This window comes from Nyctibius grandis, chromosome 5 (assembly GCF_013368605.1).
Source record: "Nyctibius grandis isolate bNycGra1 chromosome 5, bNycGra1.pri, whole genome shotgun sequence".
Taxonomy (NCBI): domain Eukaryota; kingdom Metazoa; phylum Chordata; class Aves; order Nyctibiiformes; family Nyctibiidae; genus Nyctibius; species Nyctibius grandis.
Genome location: NC_090662.1, coordinates 54,273,358 through 54,290,876, shown reverse-complemented (window position 1 = coordinate 54,290,876; position 17,519 = coordinate 54,273,358). Strand labels below are relative to the sequence as shown.

The following is a 17,519-nucleotide window of genomic DNA, read 5'->3' as shown; positions in this document are numbered from 1 at the left end:
ATCAGGAGTAACGTACTCGCAGGCTGGGCAGGGCAGCAAATCTCCCTCCTTGCCCGTTCTCAGGGTCAGGCCAGGGAGAGCCACGGCGGGCCCGGACGGCCTCAGAAGCCGGGTTCAACCAGCCCAGCTTCCGCGGCCCGAGCACCCACCCGCAGCCGCGTCCAGCCCTGCCGGGGAGCGTGAGCAACCACCACGCAAATGGCGGACGGTGAAACTACGCCCCGACCCCGCCGCCTTCCCTCCGGCGCTGGGCGGACAACACGGCGCTGTCCCAGCGAGGGGGCCGGCCTGCGGCGAGGGGCGAGAGGCGAGGGGCGGGAAGCGGGGCGGGCCCGGGCCGGAACGGCGGCGGCGCCGGGAGCGGGCGGCACCGCCCCAAGATGGCGGAGTACGTGCAGGTGGTGAAGCGGGCACTGAAGCACCTCGGCGGCCACGGCGGCGTCCGCGGCGCCCTTTGGCAGCTGCTGAGGTAACGGGGCGCCCGGCGCGCCCGAGGCAGGCGGCGGGGGGGGGCTCGCCGCTCCCGCCTCGCCGCCCCGCGGGGTCACCTTGGCGGGTCGCGGCCGGGCGGGCGGGTCGCGGGCGCCCTGTCCCGGCGCGAAGCGGGGGCGGGGGGACGACGCGGGGCGGCCGCCGCCACTCCCTGCAGCGGCAGGGCGGCCGGTGGGCTCTGCCTCTCGCCGGGCGGTGCGCGGTGCCGGGTCAGGCCTCGGGAGGAGGCCGCTCCGTGGAGCGCTCCCCCGAGGGGCGGTGTGCCGGGGCGGTGCGGCTCGCCGCCCGGAGCCACAGCCGGCAGCGGGTGCTGTGGTCGGAGCGTTCCCCAGGCGGGCTCCGGCGGGTGTTTTCTTTTGGCATCTTAGTGGGTTCCTCCAGGCTGGGCTGTCAGTGTGGCCCAGGCAGGTTTTCCCGGTGCCCACCCTCAGCCCTTCACAGCCGTGTCCGCCGCGGTGACACCGCTCTGCCTCCCGTGCCTCCGCGCACCGCTACGGAGCTGGCCCGCCGGCTCTTTGCTCCGGGTCACCTCGGGTTGGCGGCGGCTTTCTTCGACTGTCCCGTGTGCCAATCCGAAAGCCGTGCTGCTGCTGAAGTCCTGCGGTGTAAAGCAGAGAATTATTTCACCCGCCTTATGGGCTGTAATTCTTTAACGCTTCAAACCGTATGCGTGCCTCTGGCGACGCGTTGTCACCGCTGCCCTGCGCTCAGCTGTGGGTGCCCTTGAGCCCCGGTGGCATTTCCCGCAGAATTAGTTTCAGCCTTTGTTTCCAGTCGTGCTTGTGTACTTTGTTGCCCAAGCACAGAACCTTGCACTCACCCACTTTAAACTTTTTCCTGTTTCTTTTTTTTCCCCCCGCTCACATCTCATTTCTACCTTGTGAAGAGTATTTTGAATTGTGATGCAGTGGGCTTGAAGCTCCTCCCAAATAGGAGGAGCTGCAGATTTACTAAGGTACTCTTTTCATTCAGGTCCTTGATGAGATGTAGGGTGGAAGTCTGAAACGTACGTGATCCCAATTCGGCAGCGTCAGTAACCTGTGTAATCCTTGTAGCCGGTCTTGAAAAAGTAATAGGACATTTCTTCAGGGTACAGTGAATGTTGTAGGCCTGACCACATAGCCAAAAAGCCTTTTTATAATCAATAGTGGGAAGTCAGAGTATGGGATAGGGAGGATTCGCAAAGGTAAAGTTCCCTGCTGTGTGTCAAGGGCTCTCTTACACTAGAATAAACAAGCCAAGCTTTCTGAGCCTTCTTGAAGATTTTTTTCCCCAGTCATAATAATAGCCCTTCTTAGGTTATTTCTTGTACTTTAAAGTGATCTGTTTTGAGCAGTTAAACATAACATTTACATGGTTGCTGATCAGGCCTCATCAGTATTTTCATACAGTGGCTTTAGTACTTGCTTTGTTCACGGAAGACAGCTCATTTCTCCTGATACATCCTAGGATCAGCTTGTCTTTTTTTCCCCGCATGTTACTTAATTGGCAGCTCACTATTGCCTTGTGACATCCAGCTGTTTTCCTTGTGATTACACACACAGTGCTTTAGGTCTTACTAGTCTCCAGGTGCATCACCTTGTGCTATGACCTGCATGCCATTGAATTTCATTCTGGTGGTATCACTGGAGCCCTGAAGACAGTACAGAACATCTTGTACAATAATGTGACCTTCATCTGTATGGTCATGCCATAGTCTGTCAGACCCTTGTGCTTTTTGGGCGTGGGGTTTCTGTTTTGGTTTTGGTTTGGTCAGGAACCCTGTGAAGTGCTAAATAAGGCTACTGATACCAACATTCTTTATGGAACTTCACTTGTAACCTTCAATCAGCTCTCTATTCCTTCTTTCAGCTGAGCATGTTATCTTCTTCCTGTCGGTCAAGGTATTGCTCCCTTTGCAATTATTATACCATTTTAAATTATTTTCTCATTTTTTTATTGGCACAATATCGTATGCTTTTCTGAAGTCAGCTTGACTTTTGGGAGGTCTCAACCTTGACTTTGTCTTTGTACTCCTACTAGCTGTGGTGTCAGGCAGCTTCTGGCTTTTCCATCTCCACTGTAGAAAGCAGCTCAGATAGACCTTCCTCTTGCACAGCTTTTTAGAGGGAAATTTCAAGCTGTTAAGCAGTATAAGTTAAGACAATATATAATTTCTCCAGCTAGTATTTTACTATTATTATTATTTTCTGTCATCCCTCCCCAAGTTGTTTTCTCCGCTTTGTTTCCCTTCTGAGGCTGTAGCTATTACACTGGCAGTTCTCAAGAAGAAATGGAGCTGGGCAATTAAAAGTGTAGAAGAGTTCGAATATTAGGTTTCATGTGAGTGCCCCTTCCTAAGCACATCTTGATGAATATCTTGTCAAGGAGCTTTTGTGAATCAAAGATCGCAGGCCATGTTGACATCTTTCTACCGTGCAGAAAAAGGGAGCAGGCAAGGTAGGAGGCAGTGCTCTCCTTTTTCTTTTGGAAGACCGAAGTTAGAAGAGAGGTGTGCTAGGTGGAGAATCACACCAGATCCACATAACCGTGCCAACCACAAACATAGCTGCTGCCCCATCTTCACCTTTCAAGCCACTGAATCTTTCGTCCCAGCTCAAGGAGCAGACTTGGCACTTACAGGAAGAGTAATTAAGATGTATCTTTCTTGCAACAATTAGTGTGCTTAAGAAGTAACTGTTGAGAAGTTGGAAAAATGATTTACCCAAGTCAGGAGACTCTTTCTTGCAAGGGTTTTATTCTGAATTTCCATGCTTTTCTCTATGTGCTTCCCACTAAGGAGGCTGGAACAGGTTTTATGCAGTAGAATTCAAATTATTAAGAGCCTATGTGCCTGGACACATCCTCCTTACTCAAGACTCAGTGAAATTGACTGGAAAATGTCCTCTAGAAGCCATATATACCTCTTAATGTTTGATATCAATGTTCGGGGCATGAAGTCAGGACAAGGACATAAGAACCCTGACAAGAAAGGGAGGGGAAGAAGGAAGGGAGAACAGCAGTGAAATGGCTATTCTTTTTCTGAAGCTGGGAGCTTGGGCTTGAATAGCTGAGACAGAGATCTTTGAGTGTTTCTTTGACAGAGGAGAGCTGTGTCAGAGAATCTTTCTGCCTGGGACCTCAGAGGTTTAAAATGGGTACGTGGTGGAGTGATTACCACTTTCATGCACCCTGGGAGAAAAGACAACAAAAAAACTTTATCTGTGGGTTATATAGTTAAACTCCCAACTAAGGGAGCATGCACGTGCACATCCCTTCTGTCACTTGGGACTGAGTTGAGAGTGTGTATAATACTACAAGCAACTAAAACCTTTGAGAGTAAACTTTCCTTATGTAGTTCTGCCTGGGATAAATGGCAGTAAAAAAGAAAGCAAAGATGCAGATCTAGGGGGAAAAGAGCACTTCAGTAATTTTAAGGTTTTATCAATCATAGGTTCAATTTAATTATTGGTATGTGTAGTAATGTTAAAATATGTTCTGTATTTTAACAGGCTGCCCAGAGAGGTTGTGGAGTCTCCTTCTCTGGAGACATTCAAAACCCGCCTGGACGCGTTCCTGTGTGATATGGCCTAGGCAGTCCTGCTCCGGCAGGGGGATTGGACTAGATGATCTTTCGAGGTCCCTTCCAATCCCTAACATTCTGTGATTCTGTGAAGAGTTGAGACTAGTATATACCTTATCTGGGTCCGTGTAAGTCTCCTGGAGTGGCAGGGTAAATGCTTGCATCTTTCACAGTTACGCAAAAGCTAGAAAGTAACAGTTGTAATTTAGGGTTTAGCATGCATTTCCTTGGCAAGCAGCTACAACGGCTTAAAATATTACTATTCCTCTCCTGGAGGTTAGTGCCCATGCAGACGTGTGAGATCTCCTAAGCTGCTTCAGTACTGACCACTTTCCATGGCAGTTCAAGCTGAAATGGTAGTAACAAATAGTTGAGAAGGATGGTAACATCTTCAAGTAGGTAAATGAAGTCTCTGGACTCCTTTCCACAGCGTTTAAGGTTTGGTGGGTGTTAAATTGTGCTATATTGCAGAGTTGCTTTATCTTCCACTGTAAAGAGCTTTTAAATAAATAATAGTCCACAAAAGCCTTTTTGTATGTCTTTTATTATCCTGTCAGTGGGGTGCGCAGTAAAGGCGTGCTGACATTAGTTGCAGGAATTGGTGATCATGTTTTGCAGTCCTTAAGCTTTAATAGTTTTTTGAATAGCTTTACATATATGTGTTTCAGAGTTTTCATTACAGATTTTTACCAACCCCTAAGAAATCTCTATCACAAGTTCATTCTAAGATGATGTCAGCTGAAACTGTTGTTTTGAAAATTCACAGGGTCAACGATTTGAAGACCGGTACGCTGATAGGAATTGACAAATACGGAAACAAATACTATGAAGACAGAAGAAACTTCTTTGGTATGTGTGCTAGTATGAACACCTCCTGATGGACCGTCCAACTTTGTATAGATTGTGGAGTTTCTGCTAGTGAAATATAACTTGTTACCTGCCCGACTTCCTCACACTTGACTTGTGTGAGTCCAAACTTGTTTCTCTGCCTGAAAATTCTGTCAGTACACACTTCCTTGTGAGAGCGTTAGATTCAACCATATAAAAATGCAGTAACAGTGAAAACACAGAAGACTTAGAAAAATAAAAACTCTACTGACTTTGAAGTCAGTGCCCATAATGGTAGATACTTTTAGTCAAAATACTTTTCCATGTGTTTTCATGAATTCTCTCCTTTATATGAAAATAATTTATTTTCTTGAGCTAATAACAATATTTCTGTTTGTTTAATTAAGGTCGACACAGATGGGTCGTCTATACTAATGAAATGAATGGCAAAAATACATTTTGGGAAGTTGATGGAAGTATGGTGCCCCCTGAATGGTAAACCATTTAACTTAATAATGTGGACAGATACCAATTGTGTAATTGCTTGTATATTTTCTTGTATTACAAAGCAGAAGATTAAAAAAAATACACACAAATTTTATAGTAATAAAGTTTTATTGGATGCAGCTATCTTATATATGACCGGAAGATTTCAGACTGATTACTTTTAATTTTGAACTGCATTCATAACGTTACATTGCTTACTGTCCTGACAGTAGCACTCACTGCTTCTTGGAATGAGAAAAGCATTTTGCCAGCCAAATTGAACAGGGCAAGCCAATCTTCCAATTTTTCTTATTGGTTGTGATTCCATCTTAATGGTTTGGCAAAGCCTACAATAACATTGAGCAGCCAGAGGTAGCAAAAATATTTTCATTATCCTTTCCCGACAAGAACCTAAAGAACATAAAGCAATGGTGGAACAACATTCCTTAATCCACAGCCATTAACAGGGCCAGGATGCTCTGTATGTTGACTGCTGTTTGACTATAATTTTTTTCAAGGTTGTATTTTCTGTTCATACATTTCAGTAGTAATTCTGTACAGCCTTGAGTTTCAGAAGGACTCTGGCCACGCACCGTTAAAAACTTTTTTTTTCTTTCTAAATAACTCAGGAGAAACACACACCAAATAAAATAACAGTGTGTGCTAGCAACAACAATCTGTACCCAGTTCTTAAGGAATATGAATAGCACTTCAGACACAAAGCTGATATCACAAAGGTGATATGAAATAAGAGGTGCTTGGGTACACTGTGCGTAGGTGAACGCTGGTTTTTATTATTCCTGTGATAGATGTTCTCTGCCAAGGCTGAGATTGATTATCTAAACTGCTAAACTGTGGCTCTCATTAGAACATTCGAGAAATGTGTGGGTAGACTGTCTAGGTAGTCATTTTTGTTTCAAATTCTCCCAGCCTTAAAATGACGTTTAATGCAGTTAATGTTTTTTCCTGTCTTCTTCAGTAAGAGCTTAATGGCATTTTTTTTTTAGAAGTGACATTAGAATTTCTAAAACTAACATGTTCCTGCTAGTGCGGGGCTGCTCCTTGTTATCTGCATAATAACTGTTGTTTGGTTCTAGTCTTTATCCTTTCACACAGACTGTGCCAGTTTTCAAGATTTTCCTTATTTTGAGGCATGGGTTTTGTTGGTTTTTTTTTCCTTTGCTCGTGCTTATGTGTCGTTTATTGTGTCCTTACAAACCTCAATAAAGAGTTTCTTCCTGAGTATCAAAGTGATGTTTCTAGGATTAAGTAGGTTGATTAGATCACATAAATTAGTGAGGTTGTTCTGGGAAAAGCCGCTGCCCGAGCATTCACACACCATTCAACGAGTCACACACACACCACCCGAGACTTTTGACTGCTAGGACCAGAGACCCTTCACAGCGGGTGACTCCAGAGAGCAGACAGGTGCCCCTTTCGACTCCTTGCTCACATGCGCTCACTTTCAGGCACGCTTCCTCCTCCTTCAGGACCCTAGGTTTCCCATAGCAGAGTATCAGGCGTTGAATTTTATAAAAATAAATAATTTAATGGAGTGGTATGGCAGCAGGGTCAGCTCAAGCTGGGTGCCTTCAGAGAGGGACCCCAAACAAAGAAATCCCTGGGCAGTTACACCCTTACAATTTATGCACTTGCCCCTCGCGCGCTCTTTATGTGTTCTTCACACGCCTTTTTAATCCAATGGTGATTTCTGGTCTGGAGTCTTCTAACACCGTATTGGATTCTCCCTCTGTCTAGAGGCAGGCAGGCTGTTAACTGTTCTTACCTCGTCGAGTTGCAGCTTCTACTGATGGTTGTAGCCTCCTTGTCTTCTGCTTTGTGCTGCTTGTGCACCTGCTTGCTGGCAGAGCATGCGAAACTACAAAGTCCTAGACTTAGAATAAACATTACTTAGCAACAGCTAAAACATTAGTATGTTATCAACATTCTTCTCCTACTAAAGACAAAACACAGCACTGTATGAGCTACTAGGAAAATTACTGAGAAAAATAACTCTTTCCCAGTCAAAAGCGTATCTAGGTGAAAGTCCCCAGCTTGCTGCCTCAGACTTCAGCAAATCTAGCTACTCATGCTAAGTAAAGCTAAGCAAACAGCATACTAAATCACACAATATTGTAAGTCTAAGTGATTCATTCTATTTAAAACTTACTTATTTAAGCTAAACAACTAATATCTCTCAACAAGGCAGAAAAACTTGTTTTTCTATCCCTGTGGAAAAAATTGCCCTGGGAGAAACAGTAAAGATTTCATTATTTTCAAGACTGCTCACTGCAACAGGGCACGAAAGGGTAAAGTCCTGTGTTCTAAGGTATTTTTGTCAGGAAACCTAGTTGTGCAGTACTGTTCAGTTTTTGGGGTTTTTTAATTGCTGTTAAACATCTAAGGTTCCCATGGGACATACAAATTTATTCTTATGTAGGAATCCTATCTTTGTGACCCATCTAAATCACTGACCTGTAATTCTATGCTGTTGAGATACATCTTTAAAAACAGAAGTATTTTGACTGGGAATAAATGCTGTCTTTTAAGACTTTTTTTTTTTTTTCATCTGATGGTATACTCTCTTAAATTTTTAACATGGCATAGACTTCTGAATTGAGACTTAATATATTGTACAAATTGCTGTCAATGTAACACTGGGGTTGTGCAACTATGCAGGAAATGAGTGGGTTTTTTGGGCCCAGAAATTCGTTGGAAATAAATTAGATTGTTTGAAATTACTTCTGTTAACGAAGAGATTCATTTGGTCCATAGTATAATAGTATCTGTACTGTCAGTTGTAAAAAAAAGTGTTTATTTCTTAAAGCACTAGCCTTCTTTTCAACAGATGGAAAGTTGAGACAAGTTTTTCATCCTTGGGACAATGTGGAAGTATATAAAGTACCATTGTAACAGCTGGGTTGTGATGTGAATACTTCTTCTAAACACTGATTTTTGACTCCGGATTTTAGTTCATTCAGCTCAGTAGAGCGTTTTGTGGTTATGTTGTTGTTCCCACCCCCTGCAGGTGAAAGCAGGTTTTACTACATTGTTTGTGCTGATGTTACTTTCAGAAAATATTCTGCCACTGTCATGCCTAAAGATGACACTTTTAACAAAATCGAGCTTTAAGACCAGGGCTAACTTAGAGATTTCAGATTTTCCTGTTTTTTAATAGTAATGCTAACTAGTTTGTAATGATTTTGTAGTACTCTTACAAAAGTCCTACTGTATGTAGGATTACACTACAGGTTATCCTACTGATTACACTGTTTTCTTGGGAAGTACAGAGAACGCTAGCAGATGTGTAGGAAAAACAGTTTCTTCCTTTTTTTTTCAGTCATGCTACAAGTTGTTCTTCCCCATGTTTCTGGTTGTCGAGAAACAACTGTGTGTCTTGAAGTATAATTTTGTGGTCAGTTGTGTGCTTTCAGGATTGTGGAATATGAATGATTGTTGAAATACAGTCAGGTGGACCTTGCATTTCATGCGTGGCGAATTGGAAAAAAACATTTTGGTATATTGAAAAGTTCAGAAAACAGCTGTCTGGAAAAAGTAAAATAGGAGGTCATTTAGCTACCCTTTACCTTCTGTCAGATATTGGAGAAAGGGAAAAAGCAGCAAGAAAAAACGTCTCTCATGTAATAACATACTGTAGTACCATTTTTAGGAACTACTGAATATTTTCAGTATTCTGAAATAGTTGGTGTAATGTCTTTTGACAACGGATGTACTGAAATCACAGTCTGAAGGAAATCAAGAGAGTTGTTTTGACATATGTCTACTATACAGGGAATTGAGTCCTTTGCTTTTTTAAAATGTTGCCATACCAGAATATGTAGGCTTGTGGTTTATTCTGATTTAGTTGTGTTATTTAACCTCTTTGTTATTCTAGGTTTTCTTTTCTGATCTTCAGAATCAAAATGATGGTATCTACTTTGTTGGAGGCAAGGAAATTTTTTTTTTTTTTAATTCCTCCAGTACTTTTTGGGAATAATTAGTATTAATCTTCTTGTAATGCTATACAACATAATGGGCACGTGTTTTTTTTCCTACGTGAAGACATCTTTTCCACTCTTAGTTAAGAAAGCCAAAATACTTGTTTCGTCTCCTGCTGTTCAGAGCATGTTGTTTGCTGGAAATGAGTGCACTTGCACTTGCATTTTTGAACATACTGATCAGGTGTGCTCTGTGAACATATAAACAATAGAAGTTAAATCTGTTTATACCAGTGCCTGTATGAACTCTGTTTAGTGCTCTCATAGATGTCTCTATTACAGAATTACTGTAATCATTGGGCTGTGTATTGAGCTCATTTCCTTTTTACCATTACGTTAGAAGGCCCAGTATCACCTTTTGTCCTCATTCATTTGTCTCCCAACCTAAAAATACTGCAGTTAAAAAATCACCTCCAGGAACCCCAGGTGATACTGTTTTATGCAATTGGCATATGCTGCTTCATGCGTGTGCTCACATTCACACATGGTCACAACTTATGTACAGATGCACTCATTACAAGCAAAAATTTTTCCTGTTCGCACAAAAATAATCAAAAACCAGGCAGGAAGATGGTACGGGTAAATTGACTTTCAGGTTTAATATTTATAGTTTTGGCTCTGTAGAAAAGCTTTTGAAAGGTTTCAGGGAAGAAAATGTTAGTGTTAATCTTAAGAATATGTGACTCCGTTGGAATCCCTGAGCAGCTTGTAAGTACTAGTCAGGCTGCCAAAAGTATTTTCACGGGCAAAGAGTTTTCATAGTGAAAACTTGCTATCTTGAATGTGTACTTCTTGATAATAATGTAGTTTGCTCTCTTCCTAGGGTAAGGGCTATAGGGGTTACAGTTCACTCCATCTACCCTCCCACTTGCCCTGGTAGAAGCAGATTTGGATCACGGGCAAGCTGAGGCCTAGGTGAAATGTTCTGGGCAGGTTTGTTAGTAAGTAAGTGTGCTCAAAGCGGTGTTAGCTTTTTTTCCCCCTTAATCAAAAGCTGCACAGAGAAGTGAAATAGTAGGGGTGTAAAATATAGATAGATGAATCAAAGAGCTCAGTGCTGCTTTTTTAATGAATGTTATTGTACCAGCTGCAGATTATTTGTGCTCAAATCGGTGTTAGCTTTTTTCCCCCTTAATCAAAGGCTGCACAGAGAAGTGAAATAGTAGGGGTGTAAAATATAGATAGATGAATCAAAGAGCTCAGTGCTGCTTTTTAAATGAATGTTATTATACCAGCTGCAGATTATTTGTGCTAATAAGTTTGGCAACGTGGCAAGTTGCATTGTCTCACTCTGTGATCACAGGAGGGAAAGGAGGAGTGAAATCATATGGCTGGATGTAGAGACGGAGGCCAGGACTCTGCTCTTCTGGCACCAGCAGCCTCTTATTGTGTGGTATGCAGGAGGAGAGCAACTAGCAGTGCTGCAGGATGACCTGGGTTTTATGGGAATGGCAGGTTGAGTAAGTCCACATTATCATATTGCTGAGAAAGAAGTGTGCCTTCCTGAGAAGCACAAAGAATTACTGCCTGCAGTCATGCAAAGTGACCCTTTCTGCTTATTGCTGGGAAGACTTATACAGGGTATAGCGCTTGACCAGTGGAGGAAGCATAGGAAAGAGCAGCAGGAACAATCAGACCTCTGAGGACAGTTGGGAAGACTTGGGGTTGCTTAAAAAGGAGACAGAATGGCTATGGGTATAATCTTGAAGCATTTAATCTCTTGCGGAAGAAAAATACATAGTCCATCTTTCACAGATGGATGAGTAGAATAGGAAGCAGTAGGTTTAAATTACAGAAGAGATACAGATTGGACATTGCTATCCTTACCATTAAAAAATTCTACTCATCTTCACTGGCATGACTTGGAGATGAGAAAGCCAGTATTACAGCAATTCTGTAACGACTTAAGCAGTTGTCTGATAGGAGTGACGTGGATGTAGCTGATAGTTCCTTGGGTCTGAAGCATATGCAGAGTGGCTAAATCCCTTCCAGACTTGTGTTTTTGGATTCTTTGATCCTCACATCTAAGGGTTTGTTGGTTATTTCCACTGAAACAAGGTGAGGGGAGAGGACTGAGTATCTTACTGTCCTTAATCTGTTTGGGATCAGAGGAGAGAGTAGCATTTTTTCCCCCAAAATTTCCTCTATCAGTCTTGATTTTCAGGTTATGTTCACATCTCATGCAAAAGTTCCCTATGTGTCTACTTATTCCTGCCATGGGCTCCTATTTGCTATTCAGCGATCAGGATACTCCTGCAGCTGAAACTTGGAAGAGCCCAAGTTTACATTTGAAGGATTCTGGGAGGTTCAGCAACTTGGAACCCAGTTTTCCACTTTCAGCTGGGTTATACTGTGGAGTAAAGCTTGCTTTTGAGAGCATATAAAGTCCGTGCAAGTCAAGGCGTGATATCTTGCTGCGTGCTAGAGGTATGCTTCTCTTGCATCACTTTCAAAGCCTTTCATGGTTGTCTGCGTTCTATAAATTTACCATTTATTCTGGTTTAATGTAACTTGGTTTGTGTTTTGGCCAAATACTTCGCAAAAACAAAGTGACAACTGGTTTGTGTATACAAACTAGTTAAAAATAATTTGTTCTTTCAATATGTTATGTCCTGTGGGGGAAGAAGAACTGCAATTTCAGAATAATTTTCTGCTTTTGCAGGGACACTTCCTTTTGTCAGCATTGTCCTATGTATGTGCAATGTTTGTCTCGTACTTTGATGTTTATTTCCTTATGGTGCAAATCTGACATCTTTGGAAGGAGCTTTGGGATTTTTAACTTGATACAATGAAGTATTTCAAATTTAACTTCAGTTTAATAGTCTTCTAACTTTGTTAGTTGATTTGACAGCTGAAGGAGGGAGAAATGTAGCATCTCTGACTTAAAGTGCTGACGTACTAAGAAATGTAAAGAAATGTGCTATTCTTCTGTAAAACTGCTGCTTCTCAAGTCTGCCTGTGAGGAAAAACAAAACAAAAAGATTGAACTGAAAAGGAATGGGGGAGTAAAATTTCCATCCTTTCAGTGGTTTCACGATAAATTTGTGAGTTTTATAACTGGAATAAATGCTGGTGTGGTGTTTTCAGGTAAATGGGATGCTGTCTCATTGTCACCAAAATTGGGATTAAAACTCCTTAATGCTGGGTTTAGCATTAGCGAGCAGGCATTACTTTATTCGGCCGAGGGACATGGGGGATCGCTCCACCTAACAAGTCCACTAGGGACAAAAGCACGCTTATTATATACATTATAGAAAAATGAATATTCATACAATTCCCGAGAAAAGCCCACCTATTCCAAGAAAACTTATGCATATGCTAATATATTATGTAATTGTCTTTGCACATGCGTACTAAATTGGGGGAAGGGGCGTGGTTGATGCCTTTCTGTTGACACACTCAGGTGGCTCCAAGGAAAAGATACTGTTCTGGTTCCTACAGGATTTATCTCTTCTCCTGGTGCCAGAGTTGTGAATCAAGCCATTTAAGACACTACAAAGACGTTGTTCCCAGTCTTGTCTATCTCTGGCCCTTCTTCATAATTAGTGAGGAATTTAACAGAGACCTTGGTTTCCCTAAGGATAAGCACAAGCAGGAGCCTTTCTGCATCCCATTCTCACCAGTTCCTTTGTGATAACTATAACTTTAAGTGTTATCAGTCCTAGGAGCAGACACTGACTGCAAAACATGCAGCTAGCTTCAGAAAGTGCAGTTATTTTAGCTGAAAGGAAAATTACTGAAAGGAAAATTGGTTCTGTTTAAAGGTTACACAGAGTGGGCCTTTTAGGGCCTACTTTGAGGCCTACTTTTACTAAACCGTCTGGTATCGTCATTACTATGCAATGATATCTTATAGTAGCTTGCATGAGAAATCAAAATTATCTCCCATGTGTACACAAATAAAAACATGTTTCTTGTCTCTTTTTCCTTCTCTTCCCATACATAGACTGGGAATAATAAGTGAAGACTATCTTTCAAAATAAAAAAGCTTTTTTCTATGCCAGTCAGTTAAATCCCTGATTTCTCATTCTCTTAAAGTACTTGGGAAAGCACTGAAATACTTTTTGCCCTTTGACCATAATGCACATCTTCACTTCTCTTTTGTCTTACTGCAACATGGTTAACTTGTTGAAAAAACTGGATGCTAGCAAGTTGGCAAACGTCCTGAACTTACATAGATGGTGCCTGAACCTTACAGATGCACATATGGTAGTAGCTACAGAGTTTGTGTAGCATTGGTTCTTGTTTGACAGCTTGTACATCATATAATTGGCTCCAGTCCCTTGTAGCTTCAGTTTGAAATCTCCTTGCTTTTAAATATTTGTTTAAGACTTGGGAGAAAAGTCTACATAGTCTTGAGACCATTTGAAGATGCTTTGAGGTGTCTTTCACCTGTTCACCCAAGGAAAAGTCCGGAGGTTTTGCGAGCCTCAGTCTGCTTGGTAATGACTCTGCTCCATGATTTAAGAAGCTGCTTCAGCCTCTTCAGGGCTTCTGCTATCCTCCTGATTTTCTTCACTCTGTGTAAGTAGTCTGATTCTTTGTAGGTTTTAAGTCATTAATTGCTTTTGAATCCTGTTTTTCCATGCCTGGATTTATAAGCAGAGTTTGTATAGAAATCTGGCCATCTGGAAGACGTCAAATCTCTTTATTCATGCTGCTCAATCTATTGCATGAAAAGCTTTTCTTGATCATCTGGGAGTAGAGTCTCTGAGACATCAGGGCTTCAAAGGACTCTTTGAGGGAGGTTGTCAAGGGGAAATTATTCCCAAAGTGAAGTTCTCAGATTTTACATATTTTGCCTAAGTGTAGAGTGGGAGCTTTTATTTGAGAGAACAGACTCTCTGCAAACCAAAATGCTTTTATAAGTCACATGTTGGGCTTCTAAGGGGAATCTACTGTGACCAGGCTTACACCCTGAAACTGTTGAATATAAGGGTACTTAATAATGGATGGAGTTTTAAAGAGACTTGAAATCTCTTCTGGTATTTCAGTACCTGTGACTGTACTGACATATCTCGTAGGTGAGCAATTTTATTTCTACTTTCCAGTGAGAAAATGGTATTTCAGAATTCGTTTTGCTGATCTATTTAAATTTGAGCCCAATTTCACATTGATGTTACAGAACTTCAGAAAATCCTGAAAGCAAAACACTGTATTTTTAGACTTCAGAAATTTAGTCTTAGAAAAGCTGCAAAACAATCGTTTAAATGACAGGATAAAACTATTTTGTTTTCTGTCTTCTGAGTTAAATGAGTAAATAAGTCAGTATTGTGATAGTTTTTCTGATGTTTCAAGGTGTGAGTGTACGACGTAAGTACACTTGTAATGAAAGAGGTGCCAGACATCATGCAAGCTTGAAATCTAGTTGATTTTAACTGAGCTTTAATAGAGTTCCTGTGCTCCACCTGCTCCAGCCTGTCTTTCGGGGACTTTGTAACTGCATTTCTGTCTGAGAAAACAATTTTTTGTATGTCCTGTGGAGAGCAGGTGGAGGGTGAGGCATGGTGTCAGGTGCATAAACAGGATCTTGTTTGCAGTATCCCTATCCTCTATTACCAGAAGCATCACTACGTGAGGATGTGTGAGTTTAAGTTGCCTCTGTGTGTACAATAAGCAGGTTTGAAAAGCTGAGGCTCCTCTGGAGTGATATTAGGAAGCATTTTGAAATGCAGTACTTAAGTCAATATTGTCAGAGTGTATATGAACACATGGACCGTTCTTTTCCCCTTCCTCCCATGCCACAAACCGTGTGTGTGTTTGTGTTAGCAATGGAGAGCTGGCTTGTTGCATGCAAGCATATGATCCCACCTCTGTCAAGTTGGCTGTTCTACAGTGTTTCTGCCAACTTTGATGCTAGCCGTCAGAGGACGCGTGATATCTCAAGTAGTACACAGAATTCTAATGGCTGTGAATTGGGAGAGCAAGTTCACCTAAGGTCAGAGCTTTCTGTAATGTGGCCGGGGCATTTCAGAGGCTGGTAATACCAGATTTAAAATCGAACAAGGCCTGATCCTGTGTCCTCAGACCACAGCATGATTAGTAATGCTATGGGGCCACCTTCTTCCAGACAGAAATCATTACCCATAATCTTTTTTTTTTATAAAAGTAGTGGGAAATGTATACTTCAAATGATGCCAGAACTACAAAGGAGTGGGGGAGGAAGAGAGGGATCCCCATCCCATCCGTGTTGCATTGGGTCACTTTAGCTGAACGTGTGTATAACTTTCAGACTCATAAGTGGATGATTTTTCCTGTAGGAAGCCATTCTTTACCTCTAAACAAGCTTTTTCTTCTTACTTTTAAAGGATCTTATGGTTCCATCTGGTTTGGTATTCAAGCCAGTTTCCTAGCAGTCCTTCATCCTACAACCTGTGGCTTTCCTTTGCGCTTTTTGTTTGGTTTTTTTTTCCTTATAGAAAATGAACATATGGCTGATACTTTTTTTGAAGTGAGATTTTGTACTAAAGTTATATCCAAAGCTATGAGTTTTTCTTTTTCTGAAATAAATGTCTAGAAGCTATTTGACTGAAAAATATTCAACCTTCTGTAGACCTTTTCAGATGTAGAAGATACTTGTCAGTCAAACACATGTGTCTATTTCTCACTACTTTTATCGTGGTTTTGGTTTGCTCTGTAAATGAAGTGTGCCGGATTTGTTGCTAAAGGCTGAAGATGCAATTTTTTAGGCTTTCTCAACAACTGGAACAGAAGACTTCTTATTTTTAGGTAAAGTCTTTGGCAAAAGCTGATTAGCAGAAGCCTCTTTAATTCCACGTCAGTAAAAAATACATAAGCTTGCAAAAAAAAGTCATAACCTTACTTCTGTCATAACTGTGCATGCATACAGTATGAAGTACATGGCAGCTAATGAAAATGTTATTCAGGTTTGAAAATTGCTTTGGGCATTGAAATAGAAATGGGATTAAATCAATTCAGTTGATCCCTGCTGTAGTGTTTCAGTAAATTGTTATGGAAAGTACTTTGCTTGATCATTAATGTTATTTGCACAGGGGAGGGTTGACATCTAGTTCATAGGTAAAGAATAATCACTATAATCACTTGGTAATTACTCTGTTACTGATTGGTATTAATCATTTCATTGTGCAGTCAGTAAACATTTACGCAATTGTTTTAGGTGAACTTGCATCATTAATCCACTTCCCAAGTGGTAGCCTCATGAATGCCTTGGAGATGGTATTGAAATTGTTGTGCAGCATAGTCTTCTGGTAATTAAAAAAAAAAAAATCCACCAACAGCAAAAACCCAGAAAAGAAAACCAAACCTTGTGGTTTTGTCATTTGTAGTGCCTGCCTTGACCTGGCTGGCTGGTTAAGGCCATACAAACACGTAACAATGAAATACTCCATGCCCAGATACTAAGCGTACAAAGGAACAGGAAATTCAGACTTGAGTGTGCTTTCAGTTGCTTGGAAGCAGAACTGTTATTTATCAGTTGTGTTTGGGTAATTTCTTTAAAGCAGTATGCTGTAGTCTCATTCAAAGTCGTACTAGACTAAAATTAGGGGGTTTTCCCCCCTCAAAATGAATACTGTCTCTTCAGAGGAGAACCCTTGGGATTCAGGAGGAAGGCTTGTTACAGATCATGTAATGTTCCTTAATAACAATGTCTCTTTTTCCTCTTAAGGCATCGCTGGCTTCACTCAATGACGGATGACCCTCCAACTACTCATCCACCAGTTGCTCGTAAATTTATCTGGGAGAACCATAAATTCAATCTGAGTGGCACTCCCGGACAGTACGTACCTTACTCTACTACTCGCAAGAAGATACAAGAGTGGATCCCACCTACAACAGCTAGCAAATAACAACAAGAAGAAATGTTGACTTGCCACAGCTTTGGCTTTTCAGTGTAAATTGTATTTTCACTGGTTTTGTTCAAAATAAAGCCTCCTATAACAGCTGTAGTTTAGTTTTGTTGAATTTGGGGAAAACAAGTGAGAAAACCATTGAGAAGAAGTAGAGGGACAGACTATCATGACCAAATCTTAATCTCATCAAGATATTGGGCTTTTTGTCATATTGTCAGTGGATCTTGTCTTCACCTAAGCAGCTGTCAAACTCTTTTTAGCATGATAACCATTCCTGTGACAGTCACTTCTCACTTTTGTACCATTCAACAGAATACAAAT

At 41.6% G+C, this 17,519-nt stretch overlaps 1 protein-coding gene across 1 annotated transcript; it reads left to right on the top strand.

Annotated features, from left to right (window-relative positions):
• Positions 1-334: 334 nt before the first annotated feature.
• On the top strand, positions 335-17,291 carry NDUFA12 (NADH:ubiquinone oxidoreductase subunit A12). Its single transcript, XM_068402094.1, has 4 exons — positions 335-469; positions 4,821-4,903; positions 5,290-5,377; positions 17,015-17,291. The coding sequence occupies exons 1-4, from the start codon at positions 381-383 to the stop codon at positions 17,193-17,195; spliced, it is 441 nt and encodes a 146-aa protein (XP_068258195.1). The 5' UTR covers positions 335-380; the 3' UTR covers positions 17,196-17,291.
• The last annotated feature ends 228 nt before the right edge of the window (positions 17,292-17,519 follow it).